General features: G+C 47.9%; 1 protein-coding gene across 1 annotated transcript in view; it reads left to right on the top strand.

Moving 5' to 3' along the window:
* MDGA1 (MAM domain containing glycosylphosphatidylinositol anchor 1) overlaps window positions 1-21,623 on the top strand; it is a gene marked incomplete at both ends in the record, with an annotated part of 139,119 nt that overhangs the window by 44,153 nt on the left and 73,343 nt on the right. Inside the window, 7 exons of the mRNA XM_084261932.1 lie at window positions 1,317-1,456; window positions 3,603-3,777; window positions 8,162-8,358; window positions 11,203-11,335; window positions 16,366-16,635; window positions 17,029-17,358; window positions 20,648-20,941. Coding sequence (XP_084118058.1) covers window positions 1,317-1,456; window positions 3,603-3,777; window positions 8,162-8,358; window positions 11,203-11,335; window positions 16,366-16,635; window positions 17,029-17,358; window positions 20,648-20,941 — 1,539 coding nt within the window. The remainder of the gene's footprint in view (window positions 1-1,316; window positions 1,457-3,602; window positions 3,778-8,161; window positions 8,359-11,202; window positions 11,336-16,365; window positions 16,636-17,028; window positions 17,359-20,647; window positions 20,942-21,623) is intronic.

Raw genomic sequence — 21,623 nt, 5'->3', positions numbered from 1 at the left:
TGCCAAGTGATTGGGCTTAGAGTGTTTTGGTTATGCTAAAAGAGCAAAGGAAAAAAAAGAGTAGTCTGAAGCTCAACTAACCTTGAGGAAAGAATGCATGCTCAGTTCAGCTTCAACGAGGTGGTGCAAAACCTGTGCTTGTTTCAGGAGGCTCACTAAAGCTTGTTGCTTTAAACTCTTTGATCATCTCCTGGGTGTTTTGTTCGTTTGCGTTGTATTTCGCTAATGGGAGCTAGAGCTGTGACTCCAGAGCTGGAAGTATCCTAGCAAGACGGGGAGGTATCCTGGGGGGACTGTCAGTGCGGTGCCGATTCTTAGACGCGTTTGTGGGTTTCTCTGTTCCTTGAAGTGCAACTGGAGTTTTCCCCTCGAACAAGCCCAGGTGTCCCATTGGGCTGCACAGTCACCTTCAATACATCTCAGCCCATTTCAGTGATCACACAGACACTTTTGGAGTAGAGACCCAAGGGCTGTTTGCACAGGACTCTGGAGCTGAGATATTTTTCTTTAAAAAAAGAAAAAAAAACACAACCAAAAAACCCCAAGCAAGCAAAAAAAAAATCCACACAAAAAAAAAAAAAACCCAACCCTGTGTTCCTAGAGCTTGTCTCTCCCTGCTGTTGGCCAGTTCTACAGTGGGACATAATTGCCATTTGAGGGGGCATGAAGTTTTTAAACTTTGTTCTGGGAACCTTCTTTCCATGTATTTTTCCACAGTACTGGCCTTCACTTGTTTTGCTGGCAGTAACTGGGCTCTGCTTGGAGCCCTTGCTGGAGACGTTCCTAGAGATTACAAGTGCCCTGATCCTTCAGAGGCTGTTCCCTCTGGCTCAGGGCTGAGGTAGGTTGCTGTGTAATTTTGGAAAGACTTGTTTCTCCTGTAGCCCTGTTCTAGGGATGTGTGCTGTACAGAGTTTCATGCCCCTTTCTGTGTCTGCTCAGTAGTTATCCCCATCCCCTGCAAGGTCAGTCATAGTAATCAGGCCTGGTTTTAGACAGGTGTAGAGCAGTTACGAGTTGACCCCGTCCCTGCTTTAGCCACTTTTACTTGCTTTTCTCTGGGAGAGGTGAGGCGTCCAGACAGGTCAAAAGTTTTAGAACAGCAGTTGACACTAGCTGCCCTGGAGATGGGGAAAATGACTTGATTTTATATCTCCTGAGGCCTTTGTGTCTCATATCCAGTGCTTCTTGGCTCTTCCCCTCTGTGGTTCAAGAGGTGGCTTTTCCACACTGCTGTGGGAGCAGCTACGCTGGGCAGTGGGCATAAGGGGCCGAGGTGTTGTTTGTTTCCCTCTTTACCTCTTTCCTCTCCACAGCTCCTGCTCAGGCCCAAATCATCCATGCTGGGCAGGCATGCGTGGTGAAAGAAGACAACATCAGTGAGCGCGTTTACACGATTCGGGAGGGGGACACGCTAGTCCTGCAGTGTCTGGTCACAGGACACCCCAGGCCACAGGTAAGCTTTCAGTCTTGCCTGTCACCCATGTTCTCCATGGCACTTCTTTGTGACCTCCACGTAAAGGCTGTTGTTAGTGCCTACAGGCGTGCTGAACCAGGGCACGGTTCAGCCCACCCTGGGACAAAACGTGGTAGGAGTAGCAGCTGGTGCGTACTACATGGCTGGATGTGCCAGAATACAGACGAGGCAGCCAAGCATGATACGTGTGCCACCTTGGCTCCCCTCCCCGATTCTGCCAAAGATATTTGTGCTGAGAAGTTACACGTCTGCATACACCAATCAACACCTCTGTGGAGTTGCTTGTGAGGAGCTACTTGGCTAAGAGGCAGTGACAAAGGAGAGGGAGAGAGACTCAGCCAGCAGGATTTGAAATGGTTTATCTATCAAAGCATATCCTGGAAACAATAAGAGGGAAACGATGTGAGCCAGGCCAGCAAAAGTGACCAGCCTAGGTTTGTGGAAGTGATAGGCAGATGATAGCTGTGAACTTCAGAAGCGAGGAAGATGTCCCTGCCTAAGAACGTTGAATGTGTGGGGAGGTGCTGGCAGGATGTGGGGATTTGAGCCTGAGTAGCCAGAGAGGTATCTGGAGCAGAGCCTGATGCAAACAGCATGCTAGTGGGCAACATCGGGGCTTGTCATTGCCCAGACATGTACGCAGGACACCAGAGCGTGGAACCAAGTGTGACTGGGAAAGCTGGAACCTGTGCCTATAAAACATGGTGTGTGTCCTATCTCTGCCCTCCCTGCTCACAGATGGATTTCTTCCCCAGCAAAGCTCTTATCCTAACCTTTGTTTAATCTTTTCTTTTCCCTTCTATCAGCCAGTCATTAAAGCATGAAAATGTGGCCAAAATACTTAAATGAGATTGAAATTGAGAAGATTAAAGAGCTGGCTGAAGTGTCCTTGCAAACAGGAAACTCTGAGAGTCCTGGGGCCCTCAGACAATTTCATAATAAAGCCTACAAAGGCTAAATAAATCCATGGTCATTAGCTCTGAAAATGTGCTCAGCCTAGTGCTATGGGAATGGGATGTAGACACTCCTGATCTTCCTAGAGTATCGTAATCAATCAGGTGGTGGCAGTGAGCTTTAGGCAAAGTCTGGAGGAGGAATCAAAGTATCTGGTCCATCTCATCTGTGACCAATGTTGATTGGAAAGTCTGTGTCCTTCCTGTTGGCTGATTTTGATGGATCTCACTCCCAGAGTCTAGATGGGCACCAGACTGGTCAGCAACCTTTAGAAGGGAGGCTGCAGATGCAGGAAACCAATGGGCTGAGAAAAGCGCTTTCTTTCATTTTCTGGACTGCAGAAAACAAGGGGGAAAGCTCGTACCACCGCTGCTAGGACTGTACCTTGTTCCAGACATAAGAATAATCAATCAATCTTTAGGAATTCTGTCCTCTTGTCACCAGTTACCATGAAATATCATGCGGCTCCATGGCCCCTGCAAGCCAGGCTCTTAAGACACGTAACATAAAGACAAAAAATGCAAGATAGCTTGAAATCTGAAGGGATTTTTTTTCTTTTCCCTTTCTGTATCTTTAAAATCAAAGTAAAAGCTTGTGTACTGCAAAAGGATGACTTATAAAAATAACATAGGGGTTCCCTGTGGGAAAGGAGCAAGAGCCTGACAGCAACTGCATTCTCTCCCTCTTACTTAGAAAAGCAAACAGCAGAAATAGCCTTGCTGTCCTGAGAAAGAGGAGAGAGTGCTGATTGCAATAAAAGCTTTGTACCTGTGAGCTGATGTCTGCTGCTGTCCTACCAGCCATATGGGGTTCCAAGGCTCAATGCTGAAAGTCCTGTGCTATGCAGGTAGCACTATAAAACCAACCAGGTTCCTGGGTTTTCAGGACCAGAGCATAAGTGGTAAATATATGGTGTGTGTCTGGGTGAGGCGAGGGCTTGTCCTGGACACTCGGGCGTGGAGACTGGTGATGGATAAGAATAATCAGCTGGTCTACTGGGACTTACTCAGATCTGCAGTTGAACTTTGGTGAGGTCTGGTGATGCTGTATGGCCCATTTTTGAGAAGGGGTAGGCAGAATGGGGAAGAGGAGCAAAGGGAGCGCTGCTGTTCCCTGGGATCTCTAGTTTGTGTCACTGATGGCTTTCATTTCTCTTGCTCTTCTCATGCAGGTGAGATGGACCAAAACCGCCGGCAGCGCATCGGACAAATTCCAAGAGACGTCAGTGCTTAACGAGACCCTTCGGATTGAGAAGATCCAAAGGCTGCAGGGGGGCCGCTATTACTGTAAAGCAGAAAATGGGGTTGGGGTCCCTGCCATCAAGTCCATTCGAGTAGATGTGCAGTGTAAGTCGTTTAGCGGCAACCCAGACCTTCCCACAGTTCTACTGCGTGTCTCTGCCTCGCTGCGGGGCCGGCAGGGAGCTGCATTGCCCTAGGATCACACGCACCTGATGCAGGAGCAAAGGGACTGTTCTGGTGTCCCCAGGGTCCCTTTCTCCTAGGAGATTAGATCCATCTGCAAAAATAAGATAGCTCTGCCTGTCCACAGGGGTCATTTTTATTTAGGTGCCGTGATGTTTGTCACTTCCAGAGGTCCCTAGCACTTGTCTGAGATGTAGCGTTGTAGATGACTTCTGTTTTCTTTGTCTTTATTTTGAAGCTGGCAATGCTTGAATCAAATGAATGCTTCTTAAAATTGGTAGTGCCTCAGATGCTCAGATGTTCCTCAAATCAGTACCCCCTTCCCACCATTGATACCTCTGCAGAAACAGAACAAAAGACTCTGGAATGGACCCAACAAGGCTGAGCTGTGAAGGGGTGAATGTGAAGGAATCTGAGGACACCTTCATTTCAGTGACTTGGTGTTTCTCTGGCTGGTTGCAGTGTCCATCCTTGTTGTGTCCTAGAGACACTGTTAGTGGTTCTTCACCTTGGCCACCAAGTTTTCAAAGGGTTTCTCGTGGTGATTTGATGTTGTTTGTTCTTGGGCTGCTGTGGCCAAAAGGGAGGGAGATTAAACTTACCCTGTAACTCCAATAATAGGAGGAATCTAAGATTTAAGGTATTGGCAGCTTTTTTCTATTGGGGAAGATTACCCAACAGGGTAAGGCTTGTTGTTTTGACTATGTGCCATTCCCATTTTCTCCAACATGAGAAACATTAAATCCCCCTCCTCACTCATATCTTCAGAGAAGGCCTAGCCAGCAAGAGGTTGATGCTAAAAATATATAAAGTCTGTTAAAGCAGCAGGAAGTATCCCTGAAACCATCATCACCAGTTCCGACGCTCTTAAGCAATACAGTCTTCTGTGCTGAGGTGCACTGTGGCTATCCATCAGTGGAACAACCTCCAGGCTTCAAAACCCCAGTACCTGCCTGGACCCCAGGCAGAGCTTTGCTGACAGAAACTGCTGTCTGACTGCTTCCCCTTAGTCCTAGTGTCCAGCCCTACAATGATGTGACCCTCACAAAGTATGACATAGACTTGAGCATCCTTAGACTCTGGTAGGTTCATGATCCAGAGTTGTATTGCATGTCTTGGCACAGGTACCATCTCAGTTCCTTCCTTGCCCTACCCTGTACTGGAGTAGTGTCCTTCAGGCTGGAAAAATAGACTGCTTCAGCAGCAGTCAGTTTGGATAGGATGAGCATTTCTTCACGGGCTTTGTTTGGTGGTGTTCTGACACCCATCTAGATCAGCTTGGCTCTTCTGCCCCTTACTTCTCCTACGTGTGGTGGAGACATAAGATAGCTCTCCAATGCAAAGGGTATGTGCTTTTCTCAAGCCTCAGTATGACACCTTGACAGGACCTGTCTCTCTAGGAACAGGACTGTGGCATGAATCTTTTTATGCCCTGAGGGTGCTCCCTTTACTTCTGGGGTGCAGGCTGGAGCTAGAGTGATGTAGTGTCCCGTGGTCCCTCATGCAGCTCTGACCTGTAGAACTATGGGGCCAATGGGGTGGCCAAGGGCTTTCTCATACTAACATCTACTCTGCAGATGGACTTGGTAACGCACCTCTGTTCTGCTCGCTTGGTTTTTGGGGAGGAGAAACTATTTTCTGCTGGTATTTGCAGTAGGTACAAGGGAACACATAGGAAAAGCCACAGTTTTTATTGAACGCTCACCCAGGCAACCTTCAGCTGAATGAAGTAGAATTTGAAAGCAACCCCCTTCTTTCCCTGCATCCTAATTTGTAGTTGGAGGTAAGTAATCACCCTCGTGTGAACCTTGGAGTATTTGACAGCTCACTCATACTTCTAGTTTTAGGCAGCAAGATTGTGCAGAGGGCACCACAGATGCTAAGATGCCAAGAAGATATGAAACTGGAAACAGTAACCTGTGTAGCAAGTTATTCCTTTGCCCCAGGAGGACACCAAATGAGGCTTGAAAACGCTGGTCAGATACTGGCAGAAATGCAGCTGCTTGTTGGAGTATTTCCACGTGGGAGAGAGGGAAAGTAAAGAGGAAGAAAGAATGGATGTTTACAAGCTTACACCGCGCATGAAACATCCCATGTGATCATCTCCATGAGATGCCTTGGGCCATATTTATCATTCGTGCAGCTCAACTGACATCAGTGGCGTTGGTCGTACATCAAGGACATACATATCATCGTAGGTCTTATTTTAGCTTTTCTCTGAAGGGCTAGACTTAGAGCTGACTGCTGTGAAAGAAGGCTGAAAAATTCGAGGGAGGAAAGGTTTAGCAACCGAAAGGAAGATGATGTTTTCTGTGCGGGGAGTAGCTGGGAGCCAGGAGACCTCAAGGGTGAGTCTCGTCTTTGTTCAGTAAGGGAAGTGTTTTTCCATGCATCCTGCTGAGAAGTGCAGCCTCTGAAGGATGGTAGCTACTCAGTTACTCACGTGAAATGCGAACAAATCACGAAGGGTTAAGGACAAAGAAGGCAGGGAAGAGGAGAGGCTGTGCCCAAAGCCCTAGTCCAAGACAGTTTGGTGTAACATTTGGTCACCCTGTGGCCAAATGGAGATGGCACTGTGTGGAGAGGAACCTTTTTTCTCCACCTGTGTATCTTTTTCTTTAGCCTTATTTCTTTTTATGGTTGTGGGTTTTTGGGTTGGGGCTTTTTGTGTGCCTTGTCATCGTTCTGTTAATGGCTCTACTCATGTCTCTGAATTATGATGTGGTCAAGCTGACAAATCTCAGGTTCCATTACAGTTGCTGTCTACCAAGCATACATCTCATTAAAATATACAAATCCATGAGTTCTCACTTGTGATTCAGCGGAGAACATCCATTACTGGGATGACACGTTAGCAGAAACTCATCTCTACTTCCGCTTTCCTTTCTGAGTGTCAGGTTTCCATACTTACACATCTCTAAAATGAAATATGAAAATTAGGTGGCATAGGAGAGCAGGAGGTGATGAGCACGTGTCCTCTTCTATGTTAACATATGTAGAAGACAGTGCTGGCAGCACAAGGGGATACTGGGGGGGTGTGCACCTCTGTTTCCTTGCAGTTGAAGGTGGGGACGTAAGGCTGCTAAAACCCTAGAATTGCTTCAAGTAGGGTCAATTTTATGACATGCTTAAGGGCATGGGGAAAGATTTTGGTTTCAGAGGGTCAGTTAGTCCCATCTTGTCAAATGGGATCTTAATATTTAATCCTGATCAGTCTCAAAGTGGCTCTGGGAAGAAAAACCCCTCTGAGGTTTTTGCCATGCTTCCTCCGTCTTTAGACGTTGATGCTTGGTGCAAAAGCCCGAGAAAATGATCGGGTTTTTTAGCTGAAGAGCAGCCCTTGGGGAGCAGTGTGCCCTGGGTGGATAAAGTATGGTCTCTGTATGGCTATTGCTTGTATCCTTCCAAGTGAAGTGACTAATAACCATGGATAGAGTTGTAACAGCTGTGTGTCTGGTGCCAGTGTGGTGGGGGAATTGGAAGGAGTATTTTCTGTAAATAGAGAAAAAGGAAAAGCACTTTATCAGTTTAGGTGTAGGTGATAGGGATGCAGTGAGAAGTTGCTGAAGAGAGGGAAGGTCAATACAAACCTTGAAAAGAAGAAAATACACAGAGGACATTTTAATAGGAAGAGGGAGAAATTGTACATACCTTTCACAGTGTTTAGCATATCGTATTCCCATGACACCCCACGAAACTGTCTCCTGTCTAAGAGATAACTGACACTCCATCTCAGCTCCTTGATCTTGTTCTGACCTGACTACTTCTTTCACCCCTCGACTTGAAGGTTTGTTACATCCTTTGTATGGGGATCTCACAGCCGTAGGCTTAGCTCTGTGATTTCAGGAGGAATTTGGGAAGTAGAAAGTGGGGACAGAGAAATTATCATGGAGCAGAGTCTTCTGGGATCCTTCTGACCTTTCACTGAAGGACAGAGCAGTGATTTTGGGGGAGTGTGGGGGGGGTGTCACTGGGGAAGGTGAAGCAGCCCACTGCTCTGAGAGGCTTGTGGCAGGCAGGCACCGTGCTTGGGGACCACATAGGATTTGCAAACCAGAGGGTGCTTCCTATTCTCTGAAGGTTGTCTGGTGAGAAGGAGAATTTTGGCTTCTCCTGTCTGTTCCTGTTAGATATTGTTTGTTTTACCTGCCCTCAGATCAGCTCTTAATTCAGCAGTTGTCATCAACCAAATGTGTGGGAGCTTCCTCTCTCTTCTGTGGCGCCTGGAGCATCATCTGCTCTGCAGGCCTAAGTGCAGACCAAGCTTCTCTAACAACTGCTGCGGCCCTCCTTACCTTCATTCCAGATCTAGATGAACCTGTTCTCACCATTCACCAGACCATCAGCGATGTACGTGGCAGCTTCTACCAGGAGAAGACTGTCTTCCTCCGCTGCACTGTCAACTCCAACCCACCAGCTCGCTTCATCTGGAAACGGGGAGCTGAGACTCTTTCCCACAGTCAGGACAATGGTGTGGACATCTATGAACCCCTCTACACACAGGTGATAAAATCCAAACCTCCACCCTGGGCACTCAGTAGTGGACCTTTTTTTTCCCACGTGTGGATTATGATATTACAATGCTGGGGAGAGGATCATGGCCACTGCAAGAAGCATGGTCTCCAAAAGGGCTGGTAGATACTGATAATACTGATACTACCTCTGTATGTGTGTTCCCAGCAGACAAGAAGAGCGGAGCGGCGGGAGGGAACATGACAGCCTAGAAGCCCCTTCCCCTTTTTGACACTGTCCTTGGCAGCCAGTCACAGTTCCCCTAATGAGGTTACGTGGCGGCTGGATTGGCTGAGACTAAAATCCAAGCAAACAATTCCAAGACTGGGTCTCTGTCTCCTGTTACTAACTTTTTTTTTCCCCTTAATTAAGTGCCCGAGCTCCATAAATCGGGGGAATTGCTTCCTGCTTAGCAATGTGAGCAAAGGGCGGGAATTGCTGTGGGATCCATGAGGCAAATGATGAAAAGCTTTTCCTAATGGCCATAAGCACCAGAAGCAGACCAACTGCCTGGGCACTTTTTGACTGTCATCCTGTGGCAGGGTGTCCGCATCCTTTCTGCTTCTCCTGCTTGCCTATGTTCGACTTGTCCCTCTGAATGCCACTTTCTTCACAGTAATTAGCTCACCAACGCAGTGGGAGACACTTGCCAAGGCATTCTGGGCATGTTATCCTAAGCTGAGCTCTGCCTCTGAATGTCCTTCAGATGCTAACCGGCCCCAGTGCTTCCAGCAAGGCCGTTCGCAGGCATAAGGCAGCAATGGGTGGGGAAGGGAGGCCTGAAAGGGCTGCTCCCCGGGGCACCCGTTTCATCCCATGCACCTCCTCGCACTCCCAAAGCTGGGCCCCGCGAGCACGTTCTGGCTGAGTTTGATTTCTGAGCGATGCTCCAGGCAACCTTTCAGTTAATGTAGTCGTGTTCATGTTTTATTGAAACACGCTGTCTCTGTAGGTCATAGAAATGGGCAGCCAAATGGAAACATTCAGGGGGATGAAGAGGGAGGAGAGCGCTGCAGGTTAGTAGCAGATTTGCAGAGACGCCGTAGGTCTGCGTTGCTGTTGGGCCCTGAAGAGAGCTCTGTCTAGTCCAGTGCTGTGTGGCATCCAACTGGGACATCACTGGCCTTAGAGGAAGCCACCGTGGGCTCTTCCAGCTTTCACTAAGCTCAGTGTAATTAGCGGGAGACATTGCTTAATGAGAGGATGGCTTAGGACACTGAGATGTTTTCTTCAGCGAAATAAGGCATCTGGCAGAACTTCACCATTTTGCAACGTTAATGTGTAAATGACCCAGCATCCTGCAGCTCCTGTCAGGCAGCGTTCCCACCGAGATGGGTTGTTCCCAGCTCTGAGAAGAGGGTGTTAGGACTGCTGTGCTCACACAGGCGTGCCCTTATGCTCCTCTCCTTAGCACCAGCATAAACCTGTGAGGTTGGGTTGGTAAGAGGAGAAGTTAACAAAAACACAGTTCTGCAGCGCTACTGGGAGGGGAAAATCTTGCTGGAGATCAAATGAATTACACACAACAAAGCACCCCTCACAGAGGGGTGCAATATTGCCTTAGCGATGAACTGGTATCAGTGTCAGCTTTGGGTAGACTTTTACATTAAAAATGAAGACTCTCCTGCTTAAGCTTTTGAAAACTTATTTACACTGAAGGTTTTGTACACATTTACCCAACATTTACTTATCAATAAACAGGATATATATGACCCTGTCAGTGAGTAGCTGACACGCACACTGTAAATGCCATCATTTGCATGACATAGCAACAAATCTCAGGGGACAGGGCTTTCATAGGGTTATTGGTCTCCTAGGTATTTACCTTTCTAATTTACTCGGTTCATATCCTTGTTCTCTGCATATTAGCATGCCTGAGCTCATCGTCCACTCCCTTGAGGTTGTCCTCAGGAGGATTTGTCATGCTGACACCTTCTCACATTTGCAGGCAATTATGGAATGGTTTCTCCAAAAGAGATTTAGACAAACACAAGGAGAACAACAGCAGCAAGCTGTCATGGGAAGACATATGAGTTGTAGGGTGTACAAACCACAGGATGCATCTCAGAGCTTTCCACATTCCATAAATAAAAATCTACAGAATGCATTTATTGTTAATTTAACAACTTGATTCTGTTTCTGTAACAGGCCAGTAACTAATGGAGTGCCAGGGAGTGATTTTCTTTGTTACCATAGTATGAGAAAAGGCTATCAAAGTCTGTGCTGTCGCTCTGGATTTATGCCATCATAAGTGAGTTTAGAAGCTGGAGATGAGAGATCAGAAAGTTTTGGGGGATCTTTGAGCATTTCTCTGAATTTATCGTTTCCTCCCCCACACTCCAAATTTTTATGGTGTAAATGTGGAACTTGTCATCTTTAGAGCAGCATTAGTGTCTGAATCTGCTCTGATTTACTTTTATTTTGCAATGTTGAGGCCCCAATGACATCGCTCGGGTTCCTACTGACATCCCGATGTGAGATCTCAGCGTCTGTTCTTGAACGTTTAAGGTCTTTCAAGCTCTGTAAGAGGATTCTGACAGTGACAAGAAATTATGCCCAGACCTGTTCTGCAGTCCTTTCAGGTTGAATGTCAGTTGGTTGCTCTGTGTTTTGAGAAATCCTGGAGGTAGACTTGCCACTCCAAACATTCTGCGTCTACTTCATATATTGCTTAGGATGTGCTTGGAGTCTGTACCTCAGTTCCCTGAGGTTTTGGTAGAAGCTGCTGATAACCTGTAAACTTTGGTTATGGACTTGCAATGATGATCTGTGCTTTGTATACCTGTGTACCTGTGTTGTTTTTTTTTTTTCCTGACTTATTTTCCCAACTCCCAGGGTGAAACCAAAGTCCTGAAGCTGAAGAACCTGCGGCCCCAGGATTACGCCAGCTACACATGCCAGGTGTCCGTCCGCAATGTCTGCAGCATCCCTGACAAATCCATCACCTTCCAGCTCACAAACACCACAGGTAAGAGGGGATGCAGAGGGTCCCTGCAGCCCTCAAACTTCCTGCTTGCTCAACAGCCATTACCCCTTCAAGAGAGTAACACAGCACCCTGTCCAGGGCCTGAAGCACCTTGCACACACTGCTGCTGGGATTACAAGTCCTTCACCCAGAAGTTTTGTGCTCTAATTTCTTGTGGCCTTATGTACAGCTGGTGCCTTGTCCAGGCCTGTCGTGAGGTCATTAAAACAGATTTAGCTGTAGGTGTTGAGGCACAAAGTTTTTAATCCAGACACCATTTTATTTATTTATGATTCTAAGTGACTTCAAAAATAGACTGGATACATTCTAGAGCGGGGCAGATGCTACAGGAGTTCTTACAAATAATTCATTCGTGTGTGACTCTGCCCTGGTTTGCTGGGCTGCGCTCTCAGCTCTGCCCAGCTAACAGGCTCCGCTGGTGCCGATGTGTGTGGAAAGCAAACATCTCCTGTGACTTCCCAGTAAATGAATTTTACACTGATACTCTTCCTGGCCGTGCTTGAACACGCCTCCAGTAGCGAGCAGAATCAGTTTGGTACCTCTTGCTTGGCCTGCAGTAACCAACTGATAACTCAGTACCATGTACCAAATACTCACGAGGTCCTGACTAGAACCTGTCTGTAAAAAACCCCCAAAAAATACCCCCCACATCCACCAAAAATCCCACTCACAATGCCCCCATATGTGCTGAATATTTTCAAATAATAAGTAAATGTCAGGAAATTGCTCCCAGCCCTGGGGTATTCCATGATCAGAAAGAAAGGCATTGTAGTCATTTGAATTATTCACCTCTCTAATGTAACACAAAGCAGTTTGCATCCCTTGTGTCATCTCTGTGCAGTGGAAACAGAACTCTTTTGATGTTACCAACTGTTGATGGGGGTATTGTTGATACTGTATAAATTATGTTTATTGATCTGACTTTAGCCCAAGGTGCTGAGCAATAGTTGCCTCATTTTATATAGAAACTAGAAAACTAATGAGCTTAAGAAAGTTGAACTATAGCTAAAGTCAGAAAAAGATATTCTCTGTGAAGTAAGGTCTCCACACATGTCTCAAGCAACTCATACCACCACTGCCTGAGTTTATCTCAGGATGAGACTGTAGCAAATGCTGGAATATTCCCTTTAAAAACTTATCTTGTGCTCATGATGAAGAAAGGGATTTCATACAGCTCTTCTTCCCTGTTGTGCCTTTACCTTTGAAGAGTTGGAAAATCAAATTTCTCTTCATGTCCGCTCCCCCCTGCCAGCTGAAGCACAGGGAAACTACCCTTCATTTCAGTCCAGCCCCTCTACTGAGTGAATGGGGAAAATGTGTTTTCAGGTTGTAGCCAGATCAGAAGCCAGGGATACTGTCGAATTTACACCAACTTCTTTGGTACTTACCTCAGCTCTGAACCTGGTCCATGTAGCACATGCATCTCGTTATTTTTTTTCTTGTTATTTAGCTATATAGTTACAGTGAAGCCTGACACCACAAGCTCAGAGGGGCCATGGAAAACGCGTTCCTAGCAAATTGTATTAAAAGCTGGAGGTGAAAATGGAGCTGGCATTGAGCTGGGAGCAGGGTTTGTGTTAATATTTCACGTTAAATATACTTGTTTTATCTGGCTTGTTTGCCCCGCAGGTAGTATTGTGCATAGATGAGAAAATATTTAAAGTAAAAATTCTAATTCTCTCCTTTTTTCTTTTTTCTTTTTCCTTTTCTTTTTTTAAATAGGTCTTTTTTCTTTCCCTCTTGCACTCATGCTTTAGCAACCTCTGTAGCCTTGGCTGTGCCCAGAATCCTGAGCAGTTTTGTTCAGGATGCCTTCGCCCTTGCAACCGAGGAGGGCCCAAAGGCTGCTGAGATACATGGAAATTGATCTCTTAAATATTTATAGACCCAGCTACTACAGACCTTGAGGGGAATGGGTGGGTCAGGTCATGTCAGGCCAAGGGAATCTTCTCCTCCCAGTTCATTTGCTGTTCCTCAGCTGGTTTGCTTTGGCTCCTCTGGCAATGGCCTTTGGGCAGATCAGTCTCTATTGAGGGGATGTGCTTCTGTCCAGCTCTCCATCAGCTGCTTGGCCCTTGCAGCAGGGGATGGGTTCTTGGTCCACAGTCTCAATGGGAAGGAGGTTTCCCCTGCCCATCCTCTGTCCTGCTGATGCTAAGTGGGTCTAGACCAGCAGGTTGGGTCTGCAAGAGCTACAGGACCTACCTCAGCACCGGGATGTCCTCACCTGCTCCAGCAGGGTCAGGCTCATGTTTTCCCCTTCCTTGATTTCTGCAAAATTAAGCAGCCCAGCTGGTTAATTCTCCTGCAGTTTTACTGCAGCAAATTGGACTTCAAAGGGAATTGAAAGCGACTCTTTGTTTTTAATGGTCCCCTTGCTGCTCGGCAGCCACCGCCAGCAGGTTTTCTGAGCCAAGAACAAAAGGAATTGCCACAGGTTACAAATAAATGAGATTCATCTCCTGCATAACAATGTCTGCAGTCTGTTAACCTCTGTGTGCTGACAGGAGTGGGAGTGGGAGCCTGCACGCAGGCTGCCACAGCCAGGGCTCCATTTTGGGGCGCATCATGGGAGGTGGCTGCATGGAGCTGTGCGAGTGGCAGCTTCGCAGTTTCCCTGCCTCCCTCTTGCGTGCACACACAACCTACCCCGAGGCAGTGCTCACACCAGCATGTTGCTTTTTTTCTCTCCATGTTGCCTTGCCCAGAACGTGTCACTGCCAGGCATGATGAATGTTGTTCAGGTATTTGCACATCAAACGCCACAAGATCCCTAACTCTTCACCAGAGCCCCTGGGACCTGTGGTTTTCGCTCCCCAACTCTGACCAGCGTAGGCTGGTCTCAGCCTTTCTCTTGCTCTGACTGGGATGGGTAGAGGTTCCCAGGCAAGATGCTGCATCTGTCAGCTTGTCTGTGTATCCTGTGAAGCTGAGACCAGCTCAATGTCAGGAGGCAGGAACAGCTATTCCATATCAGCTACGTTCACCTAACAGCCTGCTAGTGACAGGAATGTGTCCTGCCCTGCCAGACCACAGTGAGTTGAGCTGTTGTGCTCCTGGGCCTAAGTGAGTGTCCACCAGGAGCTTGGAAAGGACATACAAATCCTTCCTTTGCCAATTAGTGTTCACTAACCCTTGCACGTTGTTTCCAGAACTCCACCAAAGAGACCTGTTGAAGGCTCTGAGTGCAGGCTGTGGCCTTCTGAAATTCAAGGACCACAACCACCGGCCTCAAAATGACCAGTGCAGGTGGCAGAGAAGTCACCTTCTTCCTTGGGCACAACTGGCCACCCACCCTGGGCACAAACAGCATGTGCTGGGGCCAGAGAGAGGACGTTTGGTTCAGTGCACCAAAGCAATATGCCAGCATGGCAGTAGTTGCACTGCTAAATTACGATGCCAGTGCTGAGGAGGGAGCAGTCCTCCTCGCCTTGTTTGTATGGACTGTAATTCAGAGATCCAACACAAATCCAGCACAGCTCATTAACGCAGGGTCCAGAGAGAGAAGAGGCAGAAATAATGATGCTGTTAAATCAGGCTTCATGAATATGGAACAATGTCTTATTTTGCATTGTTATGGCTGTTACTTAAAGCATACTCCCCGCCTTTGTGCTGGGGACTGCTACTTCCTCAACTCTGTCTGGGTGGAGACAAGTGATGGTGCTGACAAGCGCTTTTAAAAGGCTTGTCATGGGATAAATAGAGAATATAAAGGGGAAGGGGGTTTTGATCAGTTCCTAGAGGTGGAGGTAGTGACGTGGGTGCAGGAATAAAATAAACCAAAACAGATACTAGGGTACTCAAAGGAGAGGTTTAATCAGTCCCAGTTGTTCCGTTGTACATGAAAGCCAATCCCTGTGACCTGGTCTGTAGCCCACAGGTCTGTAGAGGTGGAGGTGAAGGAGGTTAAGAGTGGGTGCAGAGCTGCTGTCCATGGTCTTTTATGGTGCAGACAGGTCCTGGTTCTCAGTGTCAGGCTCTGAGCTGCAAGGGCCAGCTGCCTGGCAAAAGCTTTGTCCCTTAAAGACTTCTTGGTGGGTCTGAGAGGCATATCATGTGATAGCTGACGTCCTTTTTTTGATGATAGACCATCTCCAAAACTCCTCCTTGGGATGGCAACTCTTTATAGGTGGAAGGCTTAATCCCAACTGTCCTTGAAAATAAACAACTGTTGGGTTCAAGCAGGCTCCTCTGAATCTGTCTTTTCTCCCTCACCTCTCCATCAAGGTAGAGCTTTGATGGAGCAGAAGGTGCAGGCTGTGACTGAGCATATACATGGTTCTCTGTCTGACCTTCCCTTGGGACGGAGAACCATCCAGCAAACACATCCAGAGAGCTTCCCAGCACTATTTCTATTGGGTCCTGATACACTAAGCCTAAGCTGTGGTTGCAACTTCCTGTGCCTTATGGCAGTGCATCTCTTGTTTTTTGGGGTTGGTTTTCTTTTCTTTCTTTCATTTTTATGGCTGGGATCAACCCAATGTACTATTTCTGTCCAAGGCATAAGCAGACTGATCATGACTCATATACAATAGTGTTTCAGTAAAGGAGATACGCGTGCTCTAGTAGGAGCTTTTCCTAGTAGGTGAGCTTTTTCTCCAGTGAAGCTTCTGCAGGGCCTGTCTAAAGTCCAGGGGAGTTACAGGGACAAGAAAAGGCACTGTGGTATCTGCAGGGGAGTGCACTGCGTGCAGCACAGGTAGGTGTTGCAGAGCCACAGCAGCTTCCCTTTGCCCTTCTGCTTTGCTGCAGTTTTTCGCATCAGGAGTTGAGAAGTCTCTAGCCCTGGGTTTTCCACTGGTGAATTTTGTCTGCTGTAACTCAAAGACATGGTAATGACAGTGCTTTACGTTCACAAACACCTTTCATGTGTAATGAATTCATGGATCCCTCCAGCTCCCCCTACTCAAACCAGCCATCTTCGAAAACAAATCCTAGGAAGTATGAAACTGCAGAGACAACTGCGTGGACCTTTGTTAAGCTCTGAAGTGTCCTTCTTTGTGCTCTTCCAGCCCCACCTGCTCTGAAGTTGTCTGTCAATGAGACACTGGTGGTCAACCCTGGTGACAACATCACTATGCAGTGCTCTCTGACGGGCGGTGACCCACTGCCTGAGGTGGTTTGGTCTCACTCCCCTGGCACAATGCCTCCCAACAGCCTTGTGCAAGGAGGGAACCTCACCCTATGGAGGATCCGCGTGGAGGACTCAGGCTACTACAATTGCACAGCCATCAACAATGTGGGGAACCCAGCAAAGAAGACTGTGAACCTGCTGGTGAGGTGTAAGTTGCCCTTCTCAGAGCATGGGTTTTCAGGGTGGAGGGGCTAGATTTGTATTTCTCCTGGCTGTTCTTGTACAGCCAAGGGTGAATGTGACAGCATAGATTAGTATTTTGGAGAAACCACTGCACAAGCTTCTTTTCTTCCAGACCAGCAGCTGTGCTAGCACTGCTTGCGGTCTCATCCCAGACTTTAGCACTGTCCTGGACTAGAAGAGGATTCCAGACTGCCAGGTGTGAGGCCATAGGGACTTATTGTGGGAACATGTCTGGGGGAGGTCTTGAGGCAGGTTTTGCATGGAGACGTTGCTTTTCTGAGGAGCAAAGAGCTGTTATCCTGTCCCATGCAAGACACTTTGCTCTCCCTAACCAGTTTTGCACTTGTGTTTGTTCCAGCCATGAAGAATGCCACATTCCAAATCACCCCTGACGTGATCAAAGAGAGTGAGACCATCCAATTAGGGCAGGACTTGAAGCTCTCATGCCATGTGGATGCGGTACCCCAGGAGAAGGTTGTATATTCCTGGTACAAGAATGGGAAACCAGCCAGGTTCTCAGACCGATTGCTCATCACCAGGAATGATCCTGAGCTTCCACCTGTGACCTGCAGCTTGGAGATTATTGACCTGAGGTTCAGTGACTATGGCACCTACCTGTGTGTGGCTACCTTCCAGGGAGCACCCATTCCTGATCTCAGTGTGGAGGTGAACATCTCCTCAGAGACAGGTGAGCTTCTCTGTGGCAGCTGGGGACCCCAGTGTCTGGCATCACTAGCTGCACCCCACCTCCATCCCTCTGGCTTCTTTGAAGGACCTCTCATGAGTGTCTTGAATCCTGATGGGAAAAAGTATCACATCCTCAGGCAAACATTTGGCTGATACATGAGATGGGTAATAGTTACAGATCCTCAGCCAGATGTGTTGTGCGCCAAACAGATCTTCCTTTATGTTCTCTCCCCATGAAAGTCCAAAGTGCAGTCCAGTCACAACTAGAGACAGCTTTAGAGCATGATTGCTCAAAGAAGCTTCCAAATTGTGAAGGAAGAAAGAGGGGATGGTATTTCACCAATTTTCAAATGTCCCTTTGCTTAGAAGGAAGTAAAAGAGAAATAAAGCTGCTCTTTCTTCTCTTTGGCATTTTTTATGAGGAATGTCCTTTTTTTCAGATCTGTGGCCAGGAGATTGGTATCATCTGTCACAGCAAATTGTGTGAAGAGCTTTAATGTTTACTGGATTGCAATTGCAATCTGTCTTGGGTGCTCTCTGTAGGATTCCAAGTGTTATAAACGCTGCCCCCTTTAAAATCAGGGTCAAAGCTTCACTCTGTGGCTTGGTGAGGGCAGGACTAATCCATAAGTGTGTTTGTCAGTCACTTTGGAGTCTGAAATGCAAGGTCTTAGGGCTTCCATTTTGCTTTTGGAGAAGTGGTGGGTTCAGCTCTTCTCTCCATTACATCCATGTCATCTTGCTGCTTTTCAGGGCCTTGAGGGTACAGCACAAAGCAGTGTTGGGCTAGTAATCTGGTGAGGACTCCTGAGGGGACCTGTTGCCCACATGTTTTGTCCTGAAGAATCATAGAAAGTTTCTTCAAAACCACTGCTTGTGATGGATCCATTGGTCAGGCAGATCCCAGTCTTGATTCTGGACACTCCTCGCTTCTTCCCTCCAGCAGAAGGTGCTGTGACTGCATTCGATGCTTTGGGAGGCCCCTGTCTCTAAAGAGAAACGCTGGGGCCAGCCTGCTCCCAATGGGACTGTGCTCAGTAGCAGCCTGGAGACCAAGCCCTGACTCTGCCATGGACCTACTAAACGCTGAAGGGTGGTGCTGGTACCCCTGGCAAGCAGGGTGCGCTTTGTGCCAGCAGACACCATCCCTGTTGTACCAGAAAGGAGTAAAACCTGGGGACCACCCCCCCACACCCCCCCGAATCCTGGTGCAAGGGCGGCTCTCCTGAGCTTGTGTGGCAGCTGCTGCCAGGAGCAATCCTTTTTGCCCAAGATCACTAGATGGCAGAGTGCATTTGTGTTTAAGGCTACAAGGGTAGGATCCTGTGAAGGGCCGGGAGACCCTGGATGATCTCAGCAACAGCCTGTTGGTGCAGGTGTTGGTCCCGGTGCCTGCCGGCCGTTGCCTCAACAGAGGTGTTCTGGTGGCAAGTTGCCCCATGCTCTGGCCAGGCTGGTGGAGGCTGAGCCCCACATGTTCATGCAGATGCTGCTGACAGGGAAGGACAGGAGGGTAGTGTGGGGCATTTTTGTGCTTCTGGCATCCTGGGATAGCAGGACTGCTTTGCGACCCAGGGAAGGAAAAGGACCTTCCCGCTGGAGCAGGCCTCCATGGAGCAGGCCTCCATGCAGCAGCTCAGGCTGTTCGGTGTGTGGCATCCCCATAAACAGGCATGAGCCACTTCTAGCATGTGATTCCTGCGAAAAAAACCACAGTGGGTTTTCCCCAGGTGGCACGATCAGAGCGGGAGGGCAGCAGTGGTAGCTCCATGTTTCCCCGCTGAGCAAAGCCTGAGCTCACCAAGGTGGCTGCCTCCTCTGAGCAGCTCTCAGGAGATACCTTTAATTAAAAAAAAAAAAAGAGGGAAAAAAAATTCTTCCAATGCAATTTGCAGCTTTTTCCGGTGGAGAAAATTGCTTCTCCCCAGGTGAGCAGCTGCTGGCAGTGCCGGGTGCCAGGAGCGCTGTCGTCCCTTCGTGCTGTGCGGGACAGGGTGTGATGAGATTCCCCAACCCGCAAGAGACCTGCAAATTGAAAAATGTGGCCTCCCTGTTGCACAGGGAGGTCACTGCAGAGGGAGATTGGGCTGGAGCCATCCTAAATTTGCTCTTAAAGCAGATGTGGGCTGTAATGTGTGCAATTACCACAGCACACTCTCCTTTGCCAAAACTGAACTGAGCTAATGTTGGTCTGATCAGCTGGTTACAGCCTCTGTAGTTCTAAACTTTGATTTCAATATAAACAAAGTATGTGGCCCTTGCAGTTATGGAAGTGTCAATCCGAATGTTGTCGCTGTCAGCAGGAAGGGCTGAATGAGGAGCGTTCAGGAAATACAGATGGCCAGATTTAACTCAGTTGAATTAACTCTGAAGCCTAATACAAATAAAACGTCAATATTGCATGGGCCCTAGTACATACAACCCCTTCCTCAGTTCTCAGTGGTTTTGGGGATGTGAACAGAAAAGCTCTTCTGACACCTCTGCACCCTTTAGCTGCAGTCACTGGGTTTCTTTTGAGCTTTGCTTATCAGCAAACGGTTTTTTTGTCAGTAGATAGCTGGATATTTCTTGAGCATTACTGTGCCTCCAAGCTCTAGCCCCAGCTGGGCAGCAGTTCTGATGGGTGAGCTGTTCCCAGCCTGGCCTGGAAGGAATGCCTGAAGTGATCTTTGCTGGGACCCATCTCTTGCTCGAGTGAGCCAGTGATTGCTACTGCACTATGAATCTAAACGTAAAATAAGCAAAGGCACTTAACGGGGCTGGCTCCTGGCTGTGATTTAGGAGCAAATAGAGATCCTGGATGTCTGATAAGGCTGGAGATGCAATCTACAAGTATTAATCCTGTAATTCTTGGTTTCGGTCTGACCTGTATAAGGGAACTAGATACCATGGCAGATATGACTCCTGTTTCTTGGTCAAAAGATTGCAGTTCCATTTGGGAAATTCACTGACTGGAAGCCGAGAAATGGATCAAAGAAGCTTTTGCCTCTGTGGTAGCCCTGCTGCTAGGCAGGGTTTTGCAGCCTGAGTGGGGAGAGCTGGGAGAATGTCCCAGTGCAGCTAGTACTTGTCATTGGGATGCATTGTTGGGTCTTCCCTGATGCCCTGCAGCTCCAGACCCTGTAGGATGACTTACACAGGCAGTATGTTCCTATAATGGTTGCACTGTGTTAAGTGGAAACCTTTGGAGTTCAGGGCTATTGGTGTGACTTGAACACAAGCATGTCAGGAACATTCCTTGCTTGCTGGAAATTCACTGTAAAACAATTCCTTTCTTGTCTCCCTTTTAGTGCCACCCACCATCACTGTCCCTAAGGGTCAGTCCACAGTCACTGTCCGGGAGGGCTCCCGGGCTGAGCTGCAGTGCGAGGTTCGAGGGAAGCCCAAGCCACCCATCATCTGGTCCCGGGTGGATAAGGAAACCCCCATGCCTTCAGGGACAATGACGATGGAGACATACGATGGGAAGCTGCGCCTGGAGAGTGTGAGCCGAGACATGAGCGGGACCTATAAGTGCCAGACAGCCAGGTACAACGGCTTTAACATCAGACCCCGGGAAGCCCTGGTGCAGCTCAACGTGCAGTGTGAGTATAACCATGCAGTGCCAGAGCTCCTCTCTGAATGGCTGGGTACACAAAAGCCTTGTGGGAGAAGCAAGGTTAACACACTCAGTGCTGCTTTCAGGCAGAGCTGACCTATCTTACTGTCCAAGCAAACACATCTCTCTTGTCTGTGGGGACCTTAGAAAGGTTTATAATTAATTTGTCTGGCTACCCAAGGCAGGATACTGTATGGCCAGAATGGTGCAGGTGGAGAGGAGAGGTGTTGTGTTTGTGTGTAATGCTTTCCATTTCCCTGTCAGTGGACAAGTGCAGAACAGCAGCTTTACCAGGTGTGTGTCTGTGTGCATTACATATGTGTTAGTCAGTTTGTAAAGTCAAGCACTAGAAAGGTAGCAAATGAACGTTAGTTAGACCGTTTCCACTCCACAACCTTTTCTTCAGCTTAGTTACCCCAGCTGTCATTTCTGGATGTACCTGAACCACTTTTCCTGAAAAGCAGCAGACCCTAATGAGGACTGCACACTTGCAAAGGGTTCCCATACAACAAAGCTAGCTGTACGTGATGGAAAAATGATTCTTAGCCTGTGGTGTGTTGAGTGATTTCAGCGATGGGTGGTGCGCCCAACCCTGCTTAAATGCACAACGTTGAACACAGAGGGAGGGGTGCTGCTGATGTCTGCCTTGGGTGACTATCGCCAGGCTT

The sequence above is a fragment of the Gallinula chloropus genome, assembly GCF_964237585.1.
Source record: "Gallinula chloropus genome assembly, chromosome: 3".
Taxonomy (NCBI): Eukaryota; Metazoa; Chordata; class Aves; order Gruiformes; family Rallidae; genus Gallinula; species Gallinula chloropus.
This window is presented reverse-complemented; position numbering and strand designations above follow the sequence as displayed.